The sequence below is a fragment of the Prinia subflava genome, chromosome 5 (assembly GCF_021018805.1).
Source record: "Prinia subflava isolate CZ2003 ecotype Zambia chromosome 5, Cam_Psub_1.2, whole genome shotgun sequence".
Lineage (NCBI taxonomy): Eukaryota > Metazoa > Chordata > Aves > Passeriformes > Cisticolidae > Prinia > Prinia subflava.
Window position 1 is genome coordinate 61785344 of NC_086251.1, and position 23122 is coordinate 61808465.

General features: G+C 44.4%; 1 protein-coding gene across 1 annotated transcript in view; it reads left to right on the top strand.

Annotated features, from left to right (window-relative positions):
- Nucleotides 1-22371, top strand: part of SOS2 (SOS Ras/Rho guanine nucleotide exchange factor 2) — a 43931-nt gene extending 21560 nt beyond the window's left edge. Inside the window, exons 7-23 of the mRNA XM_063399734.1 lie at nucleotides 1161-1271; nucleotides 2379-2477; nucleotides 6713-6840; nucleotides 7178-7833; nucleotides 8648-8729; nucleotides 9721-9843; nucleotides 12129-12232; nucleotides 13550-13769; nucleotides 14379-14498; nucleotides 14758-14920; nucleotides 15358-15475; nucleotides 15563-15735; nucleotides 16001-16117; nucleotides 18429-18690; nucleotides 18985-19026; nucleotides 19891-20000; nucleotides 20603-22371. Of these exons, the coding sequence (XP_063255804.1) occupies nucleotides 1161-1271; nucleotides 2379-2477; nucleotides 6713-6840; nucleotides 7178-7833; nucleotides 8648-8729; nucleotides 9721-9843; nucleotides 12129-12232; nucleotides 13550-13769; nucleotides 14379-14498; nucleotides 14758-14920; nucleotides 15358-15475; nucleotides 15563-15735; nucleotides 16001-16117; nucleotides 18429-18690; nucleotides 18985-19026; nucleotides 19891-20000; nucleotides 20603-21112 (3138 nt within the window). The 3' untranslated portion in view covers nucleotides 21113-22371. The remainder of the gene's footprint in view (nucleotides 1-1160; nucleotides 1272-2378; nucleotides 2478-6712; nucleotides 6841-7177; nucleotides 7834-8647; nucleotides 8730-9720; nucleotides 9844-12128; nucleotides 12233-13549; nucleotides 13770-14378; nucleotides 14499-14757; nucleotides 14921-15357; nucleotides 15476-15562; nucleotides 15736-16000; nucleotides 16118-18428; nucleotides 18691-18984; nucleotides 19027-19890; nucleotides 20001-20602) is intronic.
- Nucleotides 22372-23122: the final 751 nt, after the last annotated feature.

The window sequence follows — 23122 nt, forward strand, 5'->3', positions numbered from 1 at the left end:
AGCCAGGAATGATTCCTGTGGGATCCCTGCAGCCAGGAATGATTCCTGTGGGATCCCTGTGCAGCCAGGAATGATTCCTGTGGGATCCCTGTGCAGCCAGGAATGATTCCTGTGGGATCCCTGTGCAGCCAGGAATGATTCCTGTGGGATCCCTGCAGCCAGGAATGATTCCTGTGGGATCCCTGCAGCCAGGAATGATTCCTGTGGGATTCCTGCAGCCAGGAATGATTCCTGTGGGATCCCTGTGCAGCCAGGAATGATTCCTGTGGGATCCCTGTGCAGCCAGGAATGATTCCTGTGGGATCCGTGTACAGCCAGGAATGATTCCTGTGGGATCCCTGTGCAGCCAGGAATGATTCCTGTGGGATCCCTGCAGCCAGGAATGATTCCTGTGGGATCCCTGTGCAGCCAGGAATGATTCCTGTGGGATTCCTGTACAGCCAGGAATGATTCCTGTGGGATCCCTGCAGCCAGGAATGATTCCTGTGGGATCCCTGAAGCCAGGAATGATTCCTGTGGGATCCCTGTGCAGCCAGGAATGATTCCTGTGGGATCCCTGTGCAGCCAGGAATGATTCCTGTGGGATCCCTGTGCAGCCAGGAATGATTCCTGTGGGATCCCTGTGCAGCCAGGTTTCCATCCCATCCTCCTATAGCTGATCCTGGAATCACAGCTGGATACTCCAAATTGAATTTTTGGACGATAAAAAATTGAAATTGAACCATAATTTTCGCATTTAAACCCTTGATGTCACTTGAAGACTTCCCCCTGAGACTGGTTGCTTTGTCCCAGATGAGATATTTTCCCTGGAAAAGTGTCCCAGGTTCACACATTTTCCATCCTTATGGACAGAGAGGAGGTACAATTGCCATTCCATGGGAAATGGGGTGAGAAGCAAAACCTTCTCTTGGTTCCCACTGCTTCAGTACAACAAAGTTTGTGTTGGCCATGAAGATGGGGAGCTTGAGGAATGCCAGGAAAATGATGGGCATTTAAAAGCTGGAAGTGAAATAAGATTGTGGTTTACTCAGTGTTTATTTTGCAAAATCAATATTTTCTTGAAAAGTTCCAGCAGCTTATTAAAAGAAATTATTGTCCCAGCTGGGACAGAAATAGCTTGGATCCTTCCCTTCTGAGTGTAATTTTGTGTTTTTATTTAGGAGCAAGCCTTTGATCCATATGAAACCTTGTCCCAGGATATTCTTTCTCCACAATTCCATGAGCATTTTAATAACTTAATGGCCAAACCTGCTGTGGCTCTCCACTTCCAGGTGAGTGCAGATGAGAAATACTGAATGGCTTCAGTTCTCTTATTTCAGAAATTGGAATTCTGTCAATAATTCTTTGCTTCCAACTAAGGAAGAAATCCTCAAGGTCCTGCCCTTTCTCCAGTGTGAGATATTTTGACTTTGCCTCTTGCTGTAAAAACAGGGCACAACCCTGACCCATCCATGAATGTTTTGCTGGTTTTTTTTCTCCTCACCCCTTGTATGAGAACAGAGGGTGAATTCTCACACTGCCACTTTTATTTTGCCTTTTAAAGCCAGCCACAGGCACACAAACACCACATTTTCATTTTCTCCTGTGCATATCCAAGGCCTCCTTCAGCACTGAGCCTGTGACTGGTGCTTTTTCTGGAAGAATTCTTCAGTAATTTCTTGGTTATTGCTGGCCAGCAAGATAATATGTGATTATTTTATTGTTTTATTGCTTCCCTCTGCCTGTGAAGCAGATTTATTAATGACAGATGCTGCCAGGCTGAGCTTAAAAGAAGCTGCTGAGCAAGTGAGGGGTCACTGGTGCTCCCAGTTCAACCCAGTTTGGTGGTACTGGGGCATCTCTGCAGGGTGAGACCCCTCTGAGCCCTCCCTTCAGGGGGAGTTTCCCCTCCAGCTCTGAGCCCCTGCTGAGCTGGAGCATCTCACTCCTAAATACTTTTTGGGGAGGGAGTGAGGAAGGTTCTTTGCCTCCTTCCCCAATAAATTTAAAGCTCCAAGATGGAATTCAATTCCTTTATTCCAGATTAAATTGATATTCGAGTCAGGTGTCAGTGAATCTGGCCTCGTTTCTACCCTGAGGTAATTCAGTTTCTCCTCAGCAGTTCTGCCACGGGAGGTGGCAGGAATTTCACCACTGCTTGGAAAAACCTCTCCTCATCTTACAACCTGGATTATTGTCTTGGTCAACTACTGGGAATGGAAAATAATTCTCTTTTTTAAGTGATAAACCTGTGATCCTCAGTTTCTGAGGGTGATACTGATTTCTTCAGCACCCAATAAGGCCTCTCCATATTTCTGTGGGATGCTGGACATCATGGGAGCACAGTGAATATTCAGAGTATTTCAGTGTAAGTAATCCTGGTTTTTTTTCCTTTTCAGTCCACAGCTGAAGGATTTAAGGAAGCTGTCCAGTATGTCCTGCCTCGCCTCATGCTGATCCCAGTCTATCACTGCTTGCACTACTTCGAGTTGCTGGAGGTAAATGGAGCCACACTCTAATTTCTGACTGAAAATAATTATTAATCTAGAGAATCTCAGCTTTTAGACAGGTGGTTGCATTTTACTTGCTCCCTCTGAAAATTAAAATTATTTGACACTGGTTACTTCATTTCTGAAAAGTAAAAAAAATCTTACAAAGCATCTGTTGCTCTCATATGAACATTTGAACTACATTTTATTAAACAAATCTTTATTGAACTTGAGTTGTAATATAATTAAAAATTTAATACACAAATCTAATTACTTCCTTCTAGGAGTTCTGGATTTTCTGTCCATTCAGAAAAAGCTAAGCAGGATTCAGTCAGAACTCTCAGTCTCAGGTCACACTCCAGCTGCAGCTCAGTTTATTATTTCAGAATAATCCATTCTTAATATTCAACCATTTGTCCTGCGTCCCAACTGGAATTAGCTGAGGATAATGCAAAAAAGGTTCTGTTTGCCCCATTATGTGGGGAAAGTTTGTGATGCTTTAAGGGTAAATGAATTATTAACTAAGAGGGATGAACTGAAATGAAATGGGTAAAACACCCTGTGGCTATAGCTGACATTTGGAAATAGCAACAGAAATTATTCCAGGTTCTCACTGTAAAATCTGATGCTGGACAGGTGAGTTGTAGGGATTTCCTTTGTGTTTTGAAGGATTTGCTTGTATGAAGGAGGAAAATAGAATTTATCTGTAATCCAACCTGAATATTTCCAGGAGTTGTATTAATACCAGGTCTGTAATTAATATTTAGCACAGACTCCATTTTTTTTCTTATTTCTGCTTAATGTCACTCTTGCTTTCCTCATCTCTCATTTCCTCATGTGATTTTTTGCATATCCTGATTTAAATAAGTAAAAATAAGGGGGGATTTACTTTGACCCACCTCCAATGAATGGATTGCCAATATTTTGCAGAAAAGTTTAAATCCCAGAGTGGTTTGGGTTGGAAGGAACCTTAAAGATCATCTGGTTCTACCAGACAGGGACAGCTTCCAATACACCTAAATATGTGTGATTTCAGTAAATTTTCAACTGTTAAGCATTTCTAATTTAGAAAACAGTTCAGAAAAGCTTGAAAAAACCCCAAACAACCTTAATTTTTTGCAGCTTCCTGACAGGAGGGTTGAGCTGTGCTCCCAGGGAACAAGGGACAAGAGGAAATGGCCTCAGGCTCTGCCAGGGGAGGTTTAAATGGGATATCAGGGACAATTTCTTCATCAGAAGAGTCTCAAAATAATGGAACTTCCCTTTCCATAGTCGTCACCTGCATGGGAGAATTCTCTGGAACTTCTGGAGATCTTTCAGGTGGAAAAGCCAGAATTGGGTCCTTGACCTGCCTCGTGCTGGAGGTCACATTAATTAATGACCATTAATGACCCATTGTGTCTCAGAGCTGGGAAAGTGCATCAGGATGAAATCTAAGGATGAAATCACAGCTCTGAGGGAATCTGAACCTCAAACTGGGTTTAGAAGTGTAAAATATGTGGTGTTTTTCCCCTTTTTGGGGAAACATTACCACAGGTGCCTTATGGAGCAGAGATTTCCTCCTATTTTTGATAAATACAGCCAGGTAAAATAATTTTGTCGTGTCTTTATTTCTTTTAAAGGATGATACAGCAGGGTGCTGCCTGAAAGATGATACTTTTAGCAGTGAAAACATTTAAATTTGACCTTTATCTGCATTGTATGCAATTTCTGAGTAGAATCTGACACTTGGCTGTCTCACAGCCCTGTAAGCACAGAACAGAAATCTGAAATATCACCCTGCAGAAATGGTCAATCCAGAGTATCTTGATGTGTTCCCATTAGTTACAGGTTTCAGATTTGAATTTTATGTTGTACTTTGGAAAAAATCCTGAATTTACAGCAGGGATTTTTAGAAAGCAGGGTGGTTTTTGGGATGAAAAAAATTATTTATTCAACAATATTAATATATAACATTTAAAACTGGTGGTACTGCTTCACTGTTGCCAGTGCATTTGCCTCTAGGTTGAAGAAGACCAAAATGAAAGCAAGAAAGCAACAAAGCACTCATATTTTCACAGTTTCAGTAGGGAGAGAAGCTCAGAATGAGACTCTTACTCCTTGAGAAAGTTACCAAAAACCCCTTCTGAACTGGGAGGTGAATAAAATAATGATTTACAGAAACACAGGCCTCAATATTTGCTTTTTTTGCAAAAGAGCAAAACTAAAATTAATAAAATTAAAGTGTGAAAAGCCTGAAAATTCTTTCAAGCTGTAGAATCTTTCCTCCTTGGTGGAAAAACCTTCAGGATCTGCATCAGAGGCTCCTCTTTGCCTGAGCAGAGGAATCAGGGCCCTTTATGGAATCCTTCCCTCTCACAGGCACAGGATTATCCCTGATTCCTGCTCCTGACTCGCTGTGTTCTCATCCAGCAACATCTGAATTTATCCCTCAATTCCTTCTTCCACCTTTAGGATTCTGCATTTCACATCATTCCCATGTTCTTTACATCTCCATGGCTGGCAGCAGGGAAAAGCAGAATTTCCAGAGGTAGACATCTGATTTTTCCCTTCCCTGTGCTGTTCCTCAGCGTCCCAGAAATTTTGAGCCACAAAACTCTTCCTTTCTTGAATGTGGTGGTAGTTTGGACATGGAAAACTAAAAATTCAGTAATTTGTACAACACAGGAGTGGAGCAGTGTGGTCAGACCCTGTTCTCTCAATTACTTGTAGAAGAAGCTGAGGGAATGTAGGGGGGAAAGGAAAGGAAAGGAAAGGAAAGGAAAGGAAAAGGAAAGGAAAGGAAAGGAAAGGAAAGGAAAGGAAAGGAAAAGGAAAGGAAAGGAAAGGAAAGGAAAGGAAAGGAAAGGAAAGGAAAGGAAAGGAAAGGAAAGGAAAGGAAAGGAAAGGAAAGGAAAGGAAAGGAAAGGAAAGGAAAGGAGGGGAAAGGAAAGGAAAGGGAAGGGAAGGGGAAAGGAAAGGGGAAAGGAAAGGAGGGGAAAGGAAAGGGGAAAGGAAAGGGAAAAGGGAGGGGAGGGGAAAGGAAAGGGAAGGGGAAAGGGAAGGGGAAAGGAAAGGGGAAAGGAAAGGGGAAAGGGAGGGGAGGGAAGGGGAAAGGAAAGGGAAGGGAAGGGGAAAGGAAAGGGGAAAGGAAAGGGGAAAGGAAAGGGGAAAGGGAAAGGGAAAAGGAAAGGGGAAAGGGGAAAGGAAAGGGGAAAGGAAAGGGGAAAGGGAAAGGGAAAAGGGAGGGGAGGGGAAAGGATTCTGCCATGCCAGTGAGCGTAAGGAAGATTCCTCTTCAAGTCTGGAGGTAAAACAGAGTTTATCCCAAACTGCATGGCAAGTTGTCACGATTTCGCCCACCAGTTTATTAGCTTGAACTTTCCTTTAAAAAATTCTCAGAATCCCAGACTGGTTTGGGTTGGAGGGACCTTAAAACCCATCTTGTTCCAGCCCCTGCCATGTGCAATTCAGATGATCTTAGATGTGAAAAGGGTTAAAAAGAAAAATTTCTTTTATTTTTTCAGTAGTATTTTTTTAGGTACCGCCTTAAAGAACCCAAAAAAGGAACTTTTAGGTTTTGCTCAAAATATGTTGCTACCAAGTGGATGGAGATTAAATGAAAATCTGGTGAATTCCCAGTTCAGGAAGTTTCTGCTGAATGGCAGAGATGGACTTAGTCTTTACACAAAGGAGATACATTTCTTCTCACTGTCTTTACATTTTTCTGTAGTAGCAAATCTTGAATATCAGACTTTCTTCTACTGTTTGCTCTGTGCAAAACTGATGTTTCTTCTGGAGTTTACTGAAGTTGGCAGAATTCAGGATGATAAGAAGCAAAGAGAGCCTTGCTCCTTCTGTCTTAAATTTAAATTGTTGGGATGTACTCATGGAAGGAAGATACACAGGGTTCCATAAATCAGCACTGAATCCTTGGCTCTTTCAAACTCTTGAATCAAACCAGTTTGAAACAGGAGGTTGTTGATGAGATAACAGGCAAAATAACATCTGACAATTGGCATTAAAGGCTAAAGGTTGATCTTTCTAAACTTGATGAAAGTCCACTGATTTTTCCTGAACCTCTGACAAATATTTTTAGTTTCATGCACGTCTGCTTTTAGTGGGGCTCTGTAAAAAGTCACTGACTTGAAATGGCCGATTCACCGAGTGCTGCTGATAACACCGTGTGAGAAGATCTTTCACTCTTCTTACCCTGCTAGAAATGAGGCAAACCTGAAAGAAAATCAATGTTTGTTCTGTCCCAGCAACTGCAGGAGTGCAGTGAGGATGAAGAGGACAGGGAGTGCCTGAAGCAGGCCATCACTGCCCTCCTGAACCTGCAGTGCAGCATGGAGCGCATTTACAGCAAGCACTCCCCGCGGCGCCGGCCTGGGTAAGCGTCCCCAGAGCCCCCCTGCTGCCCACAGAGGGCAGGGAGGGAGGGAAATCACCTTTTCCTGCTGGAAAATCTCCGTGTTCCCTGTTCAGGGCATGTCGTGTTACCAGTTCTCTTTGTAGATGGAGCAGCAGCCCGAAACCTTCACGCCCCGCTTGTAAGAATAATGTGAATATTTTACTCCTTCCCAGCCAAAGCGGTGCATGTGGCTTATTTGGAACTTGATTAGGACAAAAAAATCCTGATTTAAGCAGAATTTAGTTGATTATTTTAGTCTTTTGGGATTGCAAATGTGGGATGTGCCCATTGTGACTTGTTCTGTCCTTCCTTCAAGGGAGCCGGTGTGTCGCCTGTATCACCGGCAGATCAGGAGCAAACACTTGGCCATCAAGAAAATGAACGAAATCCAGAAGAACATCGACGGCTGGGAGGGCAAAGACATCGGCCAGTGCTGCAACGAGTTCATCATGGAGGGAGGGCTGACCAAAATCGGGGCCAAACACGAGCGCCACATCTTCCTCTTCGACGGGCTGATGATCAGCTGCAAAGCCAACCACGGGCAGTCGCGCCTGCCCGGCTACAGCAGCGCCGAGTACCGGCTCAAGGAGAAGATCGTGATGAGGAAGATGCAGGTGGTGGACAGGGAGGACACGGCCGAGTACAGGCACGCCTTCGAGCTGGTGTCCAAGGACGACTCCAGCGTGCTGTTCGCCGCCAGGACGGCCGAGGAGAAGAACACGTGGATGGCGGCGCTGGTGTCGCTGCAGTACCGCAGCACCCTGGACAGGATGCTGGACTCGGTGCTGCTGCAGGAGGAGAACGAGCAGCCCCTGAGGCTGCCCAGCCCCAGCGTTTATCGCTTCGTGGTGGAGGACTCCGAGGACAACATCGTGTTCGAGGACAACCTGCAGAGCAGGAATGGCATTCCCATCATCAAGGGGGGCACGGTGGTGAAGCTCATCGAGAGGCTCACGTACCATATGTATGCAGGTATCCTGAGCTCTGTTTGGTTCTTACACAAGTGAGAAAGTTCAGTCTTTTATCTTTGATTTTCTGGGCTTTTTCTGCATGTAATGAAATGTAAAGTAAGATATGCAGGGAGTAAAAATATGTTATTAAATCACCTGGCTTTGCAGGCAAAGCTGTAAGAAAATGTTGGGTATGCAAACCTTCCATCCCCTAAAAAACCCACAAAAATACATTTCCATGTTTCATCATGGCCAAAGCAACGGAGCTGTTACAGGCTGAGGCTCTGTGAAGGAAGAAAAAAGTTGAAGGTTATATTTATATATTACTGTATTTTTTATATTTGTTACTTTCAGCCTGCTGCTCAGTGAAGGATCTGGGTTGAAAAAATGCAAACCGCAATCAGCATTTTTCAGCCTTTCACTGTCTGAAAGGTGCAGAAGTGAAAGCTTGAAGGAGTTCCATGAAGTGCTGAGGCTGAGGAAAATGTTGGGTCTCAGTTTTGGGGTGCAAGGGGAAGCTGGTGCTGGTGTTGGGACTGATGTGCAATTTTTGTTAACCTTCCCCAGTGGTACAGCTGCTCAGGGAGAGGCATTCCTCAGGGAAGGCTGACACAGAGGTTTTAGGAGATTAGCTGAATATTTTTCAGGGAAATGCACCGAAGAACTGAGTGGAAATTTCCCAAGCACTGTCATTTCTGCTGTTTTTCAAATACAGTGCTTGCCTTACAACCTCAGTGTCTTTTCTGCTCATTAAACTTTTTCTTTGTATTTTATTTCTGGTATTTTGCAACTGGATTAAAACCCACTGCCATCATTGTCTTATTCAATCCTTACAGATCCAAATTTTGTTCGGACTTTCCTGACCACCTACCGCTCCTTTTGCAAGCCCCAGGAGCTGCTGAGTTTGCTGATAGAAAGGTGAGGAGGGATCCTCCTTTCTGAGGGCATGGAAAAGGTCTGGAATCATAGAATAGAATCCCAGAATGGTTTGGGAAAGGACCCTAAAACCCATCCAGTGCCACTCCCTGCCATGGCAGGGACACCTTCCACTGTCCCTGGCTGCTCCAAGCCCTGTCCAGCCTGGCCTTGGGCACTGCCAGGGATGGAGCAGTCACAGTTTCTCCAGAAATTCTATTCCAGGGCGTCCCCACCCTCAGAGCCAGGAATTTCTTCCTCAAATCCCATCTAACCCTTCTCTCTCAGTTTGAAGCCTTTCCCCTTGTCCTGTCACTCCAGTTCCTGATGAGTTTTGTTTATCTGCAATCACAGAACATCCCAAGTTGGAGGGGACCCACAAAAATCCGAGATTCCAAGCGCTCCTTTCCTCCTCGAGATCCCAGTGTCAAGTTTCGGTGTTCTAGTGAAGTTTGCAAACCAGTAACTTTAAAACAATGACCCAGGTTTCCAGTGCAAGCTTCCTTTTCCCAGTTTAAACGAGTTACCTGAATGAGGTGTGAGCTGGAGCACCTGGTGTGCCTGGGCTGTGGGTGGTGGTGTTGGGAACTGCTAAACTGGCTCATGAGAGAGTTGAGTGCACCCAAATCTCGATGGAAATTAGGACAGAAATGTTCCAGGCAGTTTGTTTGAAGGCACAGACGTACAGTAAACAGCATTTTAATGCAGCGTGGTAAAGCTGCTCTTAAGCTCCTGTCTAATCTTCCCTTAATCAAGCCAGCAGGTCCTTAAAAACCTTCTATCCCAGTCTAGACACCGTGTGATGAGCAGAGAACCAGGGAATTAGCAGGGTGTGGAGCCGGGGGGGAGGGAATTCCAGGCAAACTGGCTGGCAGGGAAGCACCCGACTCTCCTCACGCTGAACTCATATCAACACATTTCTATAAATTGCAGCTGCTGCACAGAGGGTTGGTGTTTTGCCTGGGCTGCCCTGAGCTGTGTGGTGTTTCCCCAGGTTTGAGATCCCCGAGCCCGAGCCCACGGAGGCGGACAGGCTGGCCATGGAGAAGGGGGAGCAGCCCAGCGGCGCCGACCTGAAGCGCTTCCGCAAGGAATACGTGCAGCCCGTGCAGCTCAGGTGTGTGTGTGTGCCCTGAGCCCTGCCTGGCACTGCCACAGCTCCTGCAGACACTGCAGGACTCCTGCTGCAGCTTCAGCCTGAGATCCCAAATTCTGCCCTGAGCAGCGACTGCTGGAGCTGGCCCAGCTGGGATCCCCACCCACAGCCACGGCGCCTGTGGGTGAGGGATGTGGAGCTCAGAGCAGGGCTGGCCACGCTCTCAATGCATCCCTTGTTCCCCGGCCCTGTGCAGATAATTGCTCTGTCCCCAGTTTTCCAGCCCTGCTGGTGTTTCTCTCCCTTTCCCAGCCCCGTGGATGTGTTTGCTCACACACAGGGAGACTCTTGTCTGGGCTGCACATTGCAGTGGGCTGCAGGGAATCTTCAAGGTCTTGCTGACCAAGCTAATTTGGGGAACAATTAAGCATTTCTAACATGAATGAGAGTAATTGTTGTCTTGATTGGGGATCGAGACAGGAGGAGACACAGATCACAACCAGTGTTTGCTTGAGCAACTTTTATTCATTACACTGATGAGTAACATCAAGATGTTCCCATTAACGGCACATTACTATTAATATTAATTCTACTAATAGTAATTAATACTGTTAATTACACTCACAGAACCCTCAGTTACTCTGCTACCACACACTCCTGTTGGAGCAACAGCAGTTGACTCAGAGGGTCACACTGACATGCCAGTGCCTCCAAGGTGCTCAGAAAGTCACTCTGAGGTCCCTTTTTTTATCAGACACCTGTGTGCATATATACAGAAAAGATTAAAAAGACAAATATGGGGGTAGCCCTGTCGTTCTCCTCCACACAGAGCTGCCACCACCTTCTTGAACGTGATCCAAGTCACACAATCTCAGCGTGACCTTGATACTGCTGCCCTTGGACAGCTTATCAGGCCCTTGGTGTTCCCACCTTATCAGCTCCTGGGGGTTCAGCAGGAGCACAAGTCTCCACAGTTATCAGTTCTTGGGAGAGCTGCCCCTCAGCTCGTGCTTTCCCTGGTTTTTGCTGTTTTCTGGGAGTTGTTTCTGAGCCATGCTGTGTATTTCCAGTAGTCTTACAGCTGAAACTGAGTGAGTTTGAGCTGCTGGGTCAATAAACTCAGCACCTTGTTCATTCCAGTGTTGTTAAAAGCATCGACCTCTGTTTCAGAGACTGGAATTTGGGAAGAAGCTGGAGAATTGAAGGTGTTTATCCCTTCCTTCCCTGCTTCCCTCCAAATTTCATAGAAAATGCTGTGCCCAGGCATGGAAAGGGCTGGGACACAAATAAATGGATGTGAGGTGATGGGAAGGAGGAGGTGCTCAGGAGGTGCAGTCAGCAGATCCAGGCAGTGTTTTCACCATGGCATCTCAAGGGCAGAGCTGGATTAGACAAGATCCTGTTAGAGGAAACTGGGATGAAAACTTTACCTCGTGGAAGGTGTCACTGATTTCCAGCCTCAGTGATCTGTTGGGATAAACCTTATTTTTCACCTTGCACACTGGGAGGAGGAGAATTGAGGAATTTTCCACATGGCCATGTGGATGTCCTTCATTTGCCCTCAATGCAGGGCTGATTTTCACTCAGGTGATAAATTACACCTGGATAAAACAAAGTGTTGAAGGTGTGAGCTCAGCTGGTTTTACCTGAGGAACAGACAAACCAGTTTTTTATTCTGATTTATCCTGAGTGCAGAAGGCTGAAAAGCAGCTGGAGTTCACTTTTTATTGATTATTTATTTACTGATTTATTAGTGATTTGTCTGAGTGGAGAATATCAAGAGGAAGTTTAGTGTTATCCTTAAGGGATGTACTGGATCTAATCAGGCCTTTTGGGTCATTAAAATTTGTACAAGTAGGGCAGTAACAACAACTTTGAAGCTGAAATTTGTGTATAGGAAAGAAAGAATGACAAATTTGCTTCTTAACAAGTGGGAGATCCTAATTAGCTTTTTTGTTAAAAAAAACACACCGAGGAAAAAAGGAAATTATAAGGCAAATTAGAAATACCTATTTCATCTGATTTTGCTAAGTTTCTTCCTCTTCTGAAACCATCTCAACACTGGCAATTTTATATTCAATTTTAAAATAGCACCAAGCTAAAACTGTTCTTTAAAACCTATAAATTAGGTTTGAAACACCTGCCCAGCTCAGTCTTTGCTCTGCTCCTTTGTCCATGTGTATTCTGAGAGTCAGCAACTACATGAACCTGTAACTTGAGTTTTGTAGGATTATGGTTCATTTATATGGGATAAGCCATGGAAGTCCTTAAAAAGCAACTTAATATTTGTTTTCCTCTTTCCTCAGAATATTGAATGTTTTCCGGCACTGGGTCGAGCACCATTTTTATGATTTTGAGAGGGATCTGGAGCTGCTGGAGAGGCTGGAGACCTTCATTTCCAGTGTCAGAGGTGCAGTAAGGGGGTCCTATTCCCACATTTTGGTACAACTTCCCAGACTGATCCTGATGGATTTTAGGCCTGAGAATACCTTTAAACCCATGAGTAATTTTAATGCCTTTAATTGAGGTGTTTATTAGGCTCCCCTTTACATAAGGAAGCTTTGGCCTGGAGCCTAAACAGCTCCTAAAAATGAATTCAAGCATTAGGATAATAATAATTCAAACATATTTCCTTCTGGACAGTATGGTCATCCTTGTCTGAGTCTGTAATTCAGGCTGTCACCTTCCCCTTCTCCAGAGAGAATTCTTTCCCTTTTGCTTTTTCAATGCTGATTTTTTCCCATTTATATAAAGTTCCAACTGAAAATCATTGTCCTGTTAAAAGAGGATGTTGGCCCCATTTCATATCTCTTCTTTATGAACTCAGGTTTTTTGGCAGCCCCTGTGGAGGGTGGCAGTGTTGGCATGTTTAATCCTTATCCTGGCAATTCCAGGTTTTCATCTTCAGAGTGCCAGGCCTTACATTGGGCAGTATAATTCTGAGACAATTACAAGACCTTGGACACAGGGGCACTTTTTTCCACACCAAAACTGTCAGAGGATGTGGTTAAATAGAACTGGTTTCACATCTATTTATTTGTCAGCTGATACACATGAAAGAACCTATAAGAAAAAACCAGAAATACAAACCTGAATTATTTACGTGCAGAAATGCAGAATTCTGAGTGTACATTCAAATTTTGGGGGAGTTGGTTTCACTAAATTACCAAAAGTCCTTTCAATCAAAGGTTCCCAGAATGGTTTGGGTTGAAGGGAGCTTAAAGCCCATCAGGTCTCACCCCTACCATGGCAGGGACACCTTCCACTATCCCAGGCTGCTCCAAGCCCCAGTGTCCAACCTGACCTTGGACACTTCCAAGGATCCACAGCTTCTCTGGGCACCCTGTGCCAGGGCCTCCTCACTCTCACAGGAATTCCAGGAATTCCCAGTTCCCAATATCCCATCTAGCCCTGAGCTCTGACAGTTTGAATCCATTTCTCTCTGTCACTCCATCCCTTGTCCAAAGTCCCTCCAGACTGAGCTCCAGTTCCTAAATGTATTTATTTACAATAAATACTCCCTCCCCAGAGATTGCTCTGTAACACTGACATGAAAGAATATGAATTTTATTTATGAAAACCAACACTTGTAACAAGATTAATGCACTTTTCCCCTTTCTTAGACTGTTAGTTTAACCCTCCCCTCTGTCAGTTTAAAACTTCACTTCCAACAGCATTAAAAAACCCACGTGTGATTTGGTTTTTTTTAATGATTCCTCTCCTCCAGGAAAATCCATGAAGAAGTGGGTGGAGTCCATTGCTAAAATCATCAAGAGGAAGAAGGCTCAGGCCGACGGGGTCAGCCACAACATCACGTTCGAGAGCCCTCCGCCGCCGCTGGAGTGGCACCTGTGGCGCGTGGGGCACGGCGAGGCGCTGGAGCTGATGACCCTGCACCCCATCGAGATCGCCCGGCAGCTCACCCTGCTCGAGTCTGACCTCTACAGGCAGGCCCCAGCTCCCCCTCCCTGCTTTGGAATTGTTTCACCCAAAAAAATGCCCAAAATCGGTCAAAAACACCCCGCGACTTCCAGGGTTTAATGGAAGAGGTTTCCTCGCTGTCTGCTCAATGTTAAAATAGGCAAAGGAGTGGAAAACAAGAGAAAACAATCTCCATGTCAGAATTGTGACAGCAGAAATGCAGGGAGGATAGTTCAGGACTCTTACAAAATTCAAATTATAAAATCCCGTTCCTGCTTCAGTGACGGGAGGTTTTGTGTTGAAACCAGCTGCAAGTGCTTCACCTTCCTATTTTCAATTTTTAACTCTTCTGAAGTTGTTTTCTTGCCCTTTCAGAAAATTAAACTCACTCCTTTGTCATTTTCTTATCTGAAAATGCTTCTTCAAAATTAACCAATTTCAATTAAGATAAAAATGTATTTCCTTCTGTCCTCGAGCAGTTGTCCAAAAGTTGTGTTCTGCAGTAGATTAGGTGGGATTGGATTTGTGCAATGTCAGGTCATGATTAAGGGGAGAAATAATCTTTTAATGCAAACACAGAAATTACAGTTTTTATTTGCACTGAGCTTTTTTGCCTGCTGTTTTGTCATTCCCAGGGCTGTGCAGCCTTCTGAACTGGTTGGCAGCGTGTGGACGAAGGAAGATAAGGAAATGAACTCCCCAAATCTCTTGAAAATGATTCGTCACACTACCAACCTCACCCTGTGGTTTGAAAAGTGAGTGCAGTGCAGTGGCATTAACCACTTTTACCCTGCTCATGCCTGGGGTTTGCTGCTTTATTTCTGCCAAATCCTCCCTTGACTTTCCAACTGGAACATGTGGAAGATGTGATTACGTAAATTTGTACTTGAGATTCTGGAGAGAGAGCCAAAATCTGCATGCTGGATGGGTTTTCACAGAAAAAAATTGATTTAAAAAGTCACCAAGTGTCAGGTTTTATTTCTCAGTGGTTCTCAAATCCCATCTTTTGATCAGGTGCATCGTGGAAACGGAGAACTTTGAGGAGAGAGTGGCTGTGCTGAGCAGGATCATAGAAATCCTGCAGGTTTTCCAAGACCTCAATAACTTCAATGGTGTTCTGGAGATTGTCAGTGCTGTGAACTCTGTCTCAGTGTACAGGCTGGATCACACATTCGAGGTGAGTTTAGGAAAAGGAAATTAAACCACAATCCAGACCTGGGTCACACACAGTTCTGGACTGAAATCCATCGTTGGCAGCAAAGCCTCCCTGGAGTAAAACAGGAAAAGAAGGATCTGAATAAAATGGTTTCAGTTTTGTATGGCTCTGAAAGGCAGCAGAAGGCCTTGAAGTTAAAATCAAACATTGAATTTTTATTAAAGACTAAATTCTGTAAATTTAAAGTTAAAATAATAATCTTTTTTCTGGAATCTCAGGGTCCACGTGACTGAATTTTTGGGTGCTGTAATCCAGAGCAAACCATTGACACAAGAGGTTCTTCGAAACCTTCATTTCAATCCCCAAATTTTGCTCAGAGAGACAGGAAATTGCCTTGTATTTGCTGTTGAGAAGATTTCCAACCCTATTTTTTTATTATTATTATTTTGACTACTCAGGCACTCCAGGAAAGGAAAAAAAGAGTTTTGGATGAAGCAGTAGAATTAAGCCAAGATCATTTTAAGAAGTATTTAGCTAAGCTCAAGTCAATCAACCCCCCCTGTGTGCCTTTTTTTGGTAAGTGACATCAAATTTTTCATGTGGTCTCACTGTGAAGTTGAGTTTGCTGCAGATGGATGGTTAAAAACTGCTTTTTTAAATCAGGAATATACTTAACAAATATCTTGAAGACAGAAGAAGGGAATCCTGACTTCCTTAAAAGACAAGGGAAAGAATTAATCAACTTCAGTAAGAGGAGAAAAGTGGCTGAAATTACAGGAGAAATTCAGCAGTATCAAAACCAGCCCTACTGCTTACGGGTGGAGCCAGAAATCCGGGTGAGCAGCCATTAATTAAATATCTCTTTGGGGATTGGAGAGGGGCAAAAATGCCAAATAATCTTCTAGCACTGGACCTAATTTTGCATGAATAGTGATTATCAAAAGAGGGGGGAGCAGTGGCTGGTGGACAACAAAGAACCACACAAAGGAACAGCCAAAAGTGGTGAAAAATTAGACTTTGAATCACTGAATAAAGAGTATTTCATTAGAATTTTCTCTGTATGCTTATTTTTAAAATATTATCTATACTTGTTTAATTCAGAAATTCTTTGAAAATCTCAATCCCATGGGGAAGATTCCAGAAAAAGAGTTTACAGATTATCTGTTCAACAAGTCCTTGGAGATTGAACCTCGGAACTGCAAGCAGCCACCTCGATTTGTGAGTTTTTCCCTGAAATTTCATGGAATCAAATACCCTGAGTTGGGAAGGAACCACAGGGATCATCAAGTCCAAGGATTATTTAATTAAAATTAATTAGTTAAAATTCACTGAGCACTAGGAAAATAATACATGGTTAACTCAATAAGCCAGATACCTTTTCTTCCTTATCATGAGCTGATTTTCCAGCTAAACTTGATTTAAAAAGACTTCTATTCCTGATGTTTGTCACTACTAAAATATATTACCTTTGTCTTATTTTAAAACTCACTTTTCCCCCCAAAACCTGAAATACTGCTGTTAAATTTGTATTTCTTACAATATAGTCATATGATAAAATATTAAGTAATATTTTTCATTTCACAATATCAAGCAGTCTTATATTAATACTAATTAAAATATTACTTTTATACATAATGTTCCATTTTCTTTAAGATAATTTCTATTTTTCTTTTAACTAAATATTTGCTATTATTGCAAAAACTGCAGACTTTACCAGGTGCAATCATTTTTGCTGAAGAAAATACAGTTCAATTTAAAGGAGTAGCAATTTTGGGCTTAAAATACCCAGCTCCTGGAGCTGAGAGTTGTTTTTTAAGCAGGAAAATCACAATTCAGAGCACTTGTTTTTTATATGTTGTAATTGCCTGAGGAGCTAGAGCCATGTCTAATTTTTTGGGAGAGCTATAAATCATTTTTGCCATCTCTTGTTAGAGGAATGAGTAAGATGAAGTTAGAAATGTGGCAAGAAAACGCCAGAGAATTCTGTTGCAAAAATGCAATAATTTTATTAAAATCTTTTCTAAAAATAGGACTCCAGTCAGCTGGGCAGGAATTCTTTAGAGCTCCTGGTTTCCAAAGAGAGAATGTTACTAGAATTTCAGGAAAATCCAGTTGTGGGTGCTGTAATGTGCAGGACACCACTGAAGGATGGGGCCATAATTCACTTTGCAAGGCTCAGCTTTGATCTGTGCTGGATTACAGCCAAGCCTTCCCAGGCTGGGTTTGTTCACAGTGACCTGGGAGTAGGAATTTTGTCCTGGATAAACTGGAGGGCATGGACAACATGATTCCAAGTGTGTCCTTGATCCTGGGGGTGTGGAGGGGCCTGGTGACCCTCTGTGGTTTTGCTGTTTCTGTGCTGTTGCTCTGGGCATTTCTGCAGCTCTGTGGGGCCCTTGAAGTTAATTCCTATTTCCCAAGGCTGTGATTTGTTTTTCCCACTGTTTTGTCCTGGGTGGCAGCAGAACCTGGACTCTTCATTCCTCATACTTGTGGGGAAAAAAAGATTTCTTCAGCTGCATCCACAGCTTCCCAGCAAACCCCTGCTGTGTAAATAACGCTGCACCTCACATCAGCCGTGTCCCTGTGCTGCCCTTTGAGAAATACTTCTTAAAATTCCTCACAGAGCCTTGGGAATGCTGCAGCGGGGAATGGCAGCAGTGATGGGAATGTTGCAGTATGGAATGTTGCAGTGTTGGGAATGCTGCAGTGTGGAATGTTGCAGTGATGGGAATGCTGCAGTGTGGAATGTTGCTGTGATGGGAATGCTGCAGTGGAATGGCAGCAGTGTTGGGAATGCTGCAGTGTGGAATGTTGCAGTGTTTGGGATCGTTGCAGTGTTGGAATGTTGCAGTGTTGGGAATGCTGCAGAGGGGAATTGCAGCAGTGTTTGGGAGTGCTGCAGTGTGGAATGTTGCAGTGTTGGGAATGCTGCATTGTGGAATGGCAGCAGTGTTGGGAATGTTGCATTGTGGAATGCCAGCAGTGTTGGGAATGCTGAAGTGTGGAATGGCAACAGTGTTGGGAATGTCGCAGTGTTGGGAACCTCGCAGTGTTGGAATGTTGCAGTGTTGGGAATGTTGCATTGTGGAACGGCAGCAGTGTTGGGATCGTTGCAGTGTTGGGAATGCTGCAGTGTGGAACGTTGCAGTGTTGGGAATGCTGTAGTGTGGAACGTTGCAGTGTTGGGAATGCTGCAGTGTGGAACGTTGCAGTGTTGGGAATGCTGCAGTGTGGATCGTTGCAGTGTTGGGAATGCTGTAGTGTGGATCGTTGCAGTGTTGGGAATGCTGTAGTGTGGAACGTTGCAGTGTTGGGAATGCTGCAGTGTGGAACGTTGCAGTGTTGGGAATGCTGCAGTGTGGAACGTTGCAGTGTTGGGAATGCTGCAGTGCGGAACGTTGCAGTGTTGGGAATGCTGCAGTGTGGAACGTTGCAGTGTTGGGAATGCTGCAGTGTGGAACGTTGCAGCATTTGGGAACCTCGCAGTGTTGGAGCGTTGCAGTGCTAAGAGCTCCCCTGTCTCCAGCCCAGGAAAACAACGTATCCCCTGAAATCCCCCGGGATCAGGCCCAACGCGGGCAGGCACTGCTCCACCTCCGGCACCCTGCGGAGCCACCCGCTGCCGCTGGAGAAGGAGCCCAGCAAGATCAGCTTCAGCAGGATCACCGAGGCCGAGCACGAGTCCGCCGTGTCGGCGCCCACCTCCCCCAACACCCCCTCGACCCCGCCGGCGTCGGCGTCCTCCGAGTTCAGCGTGTTCCTGGACATCGACCTCAACAGTTCTTATGGTACACACACACATTTAATAGTCGCTCTTGCTGTCCCTCAGGCTTCCCAAATGTGTTGGGGGTGTGTTCCAGCTTTAAAAAAATAAATTGCAAAATTGGAAGTCATTAAATTCATTCCCAGCGCGACTTAAATTCTCTAGTTCAGGAATGTTTTACATGGGAAGTTTTCATTCACGTTTGCAGTAGATAAACTTGGGGGGTTTTCTGATCTCTCAGGTTATTCAAGCGTTTGTTATGTGCTGCAGTGCAGTGGTTCTGCCTGGAAATTGTTTAATGGATTTTTTTATTTCCCAGGTAACAACAGCATCTTCGCTCCTGTGAACTTGCCTCAGTCGAGTGAGTGTTGGAATTGTGTTAAATATTTAACTCTGCCTTCCCTGGGTTCAGGAGAGCTCAGTGGGGACGAAAATCTGAAATCTGGGATGAGAATGTGGGCTGCATTCAGAAGGGTTCCTTTTAGATCAAATGTCCAGTAAGGAATGTAAAGCCTAAAACTTAAACTGCTGGTTTAGTTTGGGCTGGGTTTTTATCTCCAGGCTCTCACATGATTTTCCTTCTATTTTGAATGTCCTTGATAATTGTTTTGTTTGACTAAAGGTACAAATAAAGCAACTTGATAATTTCCTAATTCCATTTAGTGAAAATAACTGCTCTGTTGCTGGGCAGGAAGAGACACTTTTTCTGTCACACCTGTGAGGGATATCCTGCATTCACCTGTGTTTTCAGCGGTTCTTTTTATTTATTCCACATACCTTTTTTAAAATATGATTAATTTAATTTCCAGCTGGAGAACACAGGCCTGATGCAGACACAGAGCTCAGTGCTCTCCTAAAAGGAAAAGCAAAGGTGTGACAGAAATCACCAATTGACTTCTCAAGGGCTGTGTTGTTTCTTAATCTGAGGATTTTTTTCTGTCTGTAAAACCTCACTTGGAGTTCCCTGGATTTATTTTCCCGTCCCTCAGCATTGTCTGCTGACTGTTGATGCCTTTCTTTGATACTGGACATAGGAGAACACTTAGTGAGGCCTAGATCTGATTAAAGCAATGAATTAAAGGATTTCTTACTGCTGAAATTCCTGGTTCATGTTGCTGTGGAGCACAAAGATCTTATTTGAGTTGCTTTGAGTTTGGCTTGATATTCCAGAATATGTTCCTCAGATACTGCACAAGGAGTAAAAGATCTGCTTTTCCCTCTCCAGAGACTTTCTTCAGCTCTTGGGGGAGCTTCCCTAAACTGAGTGATGAGCCTCAGAACCCTCCTCCACTTCCTCCACGAAAAAAGATGGATCAGGATGCTTCCAATGCTAAGGTACTGCTGTCCTGGATGGAATAACTTTGGTGATAAATTGGGGAATATCTAGAATCATTTAGCTTGGAAAAGACCTTTAAGATTGTCAAGTTCAATCATTTATCCAAACAGGGCTCTGTCAGTCTAAAAGGCTTCGAGATGCAGAGCTCTGGCTTCCCTTTTAAAGTTTTGGATTCTCAGACTCTGCTAGGAATTTCAGGAACACAGTGTTCATATTCCCATCAACAGAACAGCTGCTGTGTTTCTGACAGCACCACTAGCAGAGGTCAGGAGAATTCCTCATCTGTCTGAAGATTGCTCCTTATCCAAACATGGCTTTAAACTGAAGGAGAGTTAGGTTTGGATTGGATGTTGGGAATTGGGAGTTCTTGGCTGTGAGGGTGGGGAGGCCCTGGCACAGCACGCCCGGAGCAGCTGTGGCTCCCCCTGGCAGTGTCCAGGGCCAGGCTGGACAGGGCTTGCAGCACCCTGGGATAGTGGAAGGTGTCCCTGCCCATGGCAGGGGGTGGAACTGATGAGCTTTAAAGTCCCTTAAAACCAAACCATTCAGGGATTCTGTGCTCTCCATTCCTTACACCTCCTTTTTCTCCGTGACACCGCAGGGAAATCCCAAGCCGGACGACGACCCTCCAGCGATCCCACCTCGGCAGCCGCCGCCTCCAAAGATCCAACCTCGCGTTCCTGCTTACACCAGCCCCTTGGAGCAGCCCCTGCACAGCCCTCCTCCTCCACCCCCCCGCGACCCCGTCCCCGACACCCCGCCCCCGGTGCCGCTGCGGCCGCCCGAGCACTTCATCAACTGCCCGCTGAGCCTGCAGCCGCCGCCGCTGGGCCGCCTCCCCCGGGAGCCCGAGTGGCTGCGGGAGGCGGGCTCGGGCCCCAGCTCCCCGGGCACCCCTCCCAGCACGCCCTCCCCGCGGGTGCTGCGCCGCTGCTGCGTCCTCAGCGCCAGCCACAACAACCTGGCCCAGCCGCCCGTGCCCCCCGTGCCGCCCCGGCACAACTCCAGCCCTCAGCTGCCAAAACTGCCACCAAAGACTTACAAAAGGGAGCTCTCCCACCCTCCTTTGCACAGACTGTCTTTGCTAGAAAATGCAGAAACTCCTCAATGACCTTAGCCATAGTAGTCATTGACACTGGAATACTATTTGTAAAGTTCCTCTTTTTTTTTTTTTTTATTTATTCAAAAAAAAAAAGAAAAAAAGGCAGTGTATTTTAGTACTTTCACAAATTACGCTCTTAAAGTGCTGCTGATCAAAAAAAAAATAAAGGTTTAAATTTGAAAAAATTCAGACTACACACATTCCAACCTGTGTGGTTGGACAGCATTACCCTCAGGTGAGCAGCAGCATTGCCTTGGTTCACATCCTCAGTGCCGACCGTTCTGCCAGAACACAAAATAGACCTTTTGCACTGTAAACTACACTAAGTGAATTTAAACTGACATCATTTAATTGCACTGAGCCAAAAAAAAAAGGTGCGTCTGTGGAATATTTTTTTCAAATTTGAGCACTAGTGGCCTTTTTTTTAAAATAAGGAAACCCAGCAATGGGATGATCAAACAACACAAGGATACAGAGCGTCACAGATTTGAAACCTCTGACCACTTGCCTTGAGGTTCCTGAGTGACAGCTCGTGTTCTGGAATATTCTCATGCCATGTCTTAATTGCCATTGATTTGCTGCTGAAGACAAAGAAAAAAATAGGTTGAAATCTAAATACCAAAATATTTGGTTGGTCTTGGTTCTTTGGAGAAAGGATGAAGGAGGAGTACCCATCTGGGGTATCGGGGAGGATCCCGAGTACTTCACGTGCATCCTGCTCAGATGTGCCTTTTTTGTTTTGATAGGCGAAGGTGTCTTAAGCTAAAGAGTTTGTCTGTTGTTGTAGAGAACAAAGCTATGCGCCTGTACAATTGTTTATATTGTATATTTACAGATATGCTAATGACATGTATAAATTGAAGTTGACTTCGAGGCCTATAACACAGTCTGCTACTCGTGGGACTGGATCCGGCCAGCAGCGTTTTCTCTGCCTTGGGAACAGTCCTGCCTTCCAGACCTAATAACTTCCTTTACATCTACACTTAACTCGTGAATCCACTTCGGAAATTGGTAGCATTTAAACCAGCAAACACTTAAAGCTTTATTAAACTTTTCAAACTGATAAGTGAATGGAACTTTTCTTTGCCAGTCTGACCCCCGTGTTTGAACTGGTGTGAGAGTGAGTCTGTTTTACTGGTAGTTCTGTAGCAGCATTTATAAAGTGGCCTTCACCAGCCACATTTTATTTACTGGTTTGTGGCCTTTTACTGTGCTTTGTATCAGAGTTCTTAACAAGATTAATAAATCACCCCAGTCTTAATTTTTAAGAGCTTGAGCGGTGCGTGTTCCTTGCAAGGACAAGGTTGGGAATTGCATTTTTGACAACACAAAATGCCCCAGTTTTCCATGCTGCAGGTTTCACTTTGGCTTTCCTTCTGCCTTTGAGAGTTGGACGCATCCCAGGCTTCCAAATCACACTCCAGCTTCTCATCAGTCTGCCTAAGCTGCTCCCATTGTCTTGGGCAGTCCATTTGGAAAATTCTCCTTTTTGGAGAGGAGATACGACTGAGGAGGGATATTAATTAGAAATACCCTGAGTTAGAAGGAATCCATCAGGACCATCGAGTCCAGCTCCTGGATCATACAGGATCATACCCAGAACCCCACCATTTTCTCCTGGGAAGATGTATTTTTCCATCTGCCTCTTGAACAGCCTGTCCACTCCATGCTACTTCTGTGAGGAAGAAGAGAGGGTTGGAATCCATTCACACAAGGGGCTAAAATACACTTTTTATAGGAGAGCTGCTTCATTTTGATAAAATAAGGTTCAAGAAGTCCCAAACTTGACATGCACGAACTGAGAGTGCAAGTAGGAAAATGGAGTATAACTTGGAAAAGTGGAATTCTTTTTTAAATTCTTTGCATTAACACTTTTTAAGTCCCCACCAGCAGCTGTTGCTAAAAAAGGAATAATATTTTTTCAGAGTTTCATGTGTTGTTGAAGAGGAAAAATTCTCCCACATTTTAGAATATACAGATGTCAGCTCTATGCCTTCCTGTACAAATGCTTATGCCAAA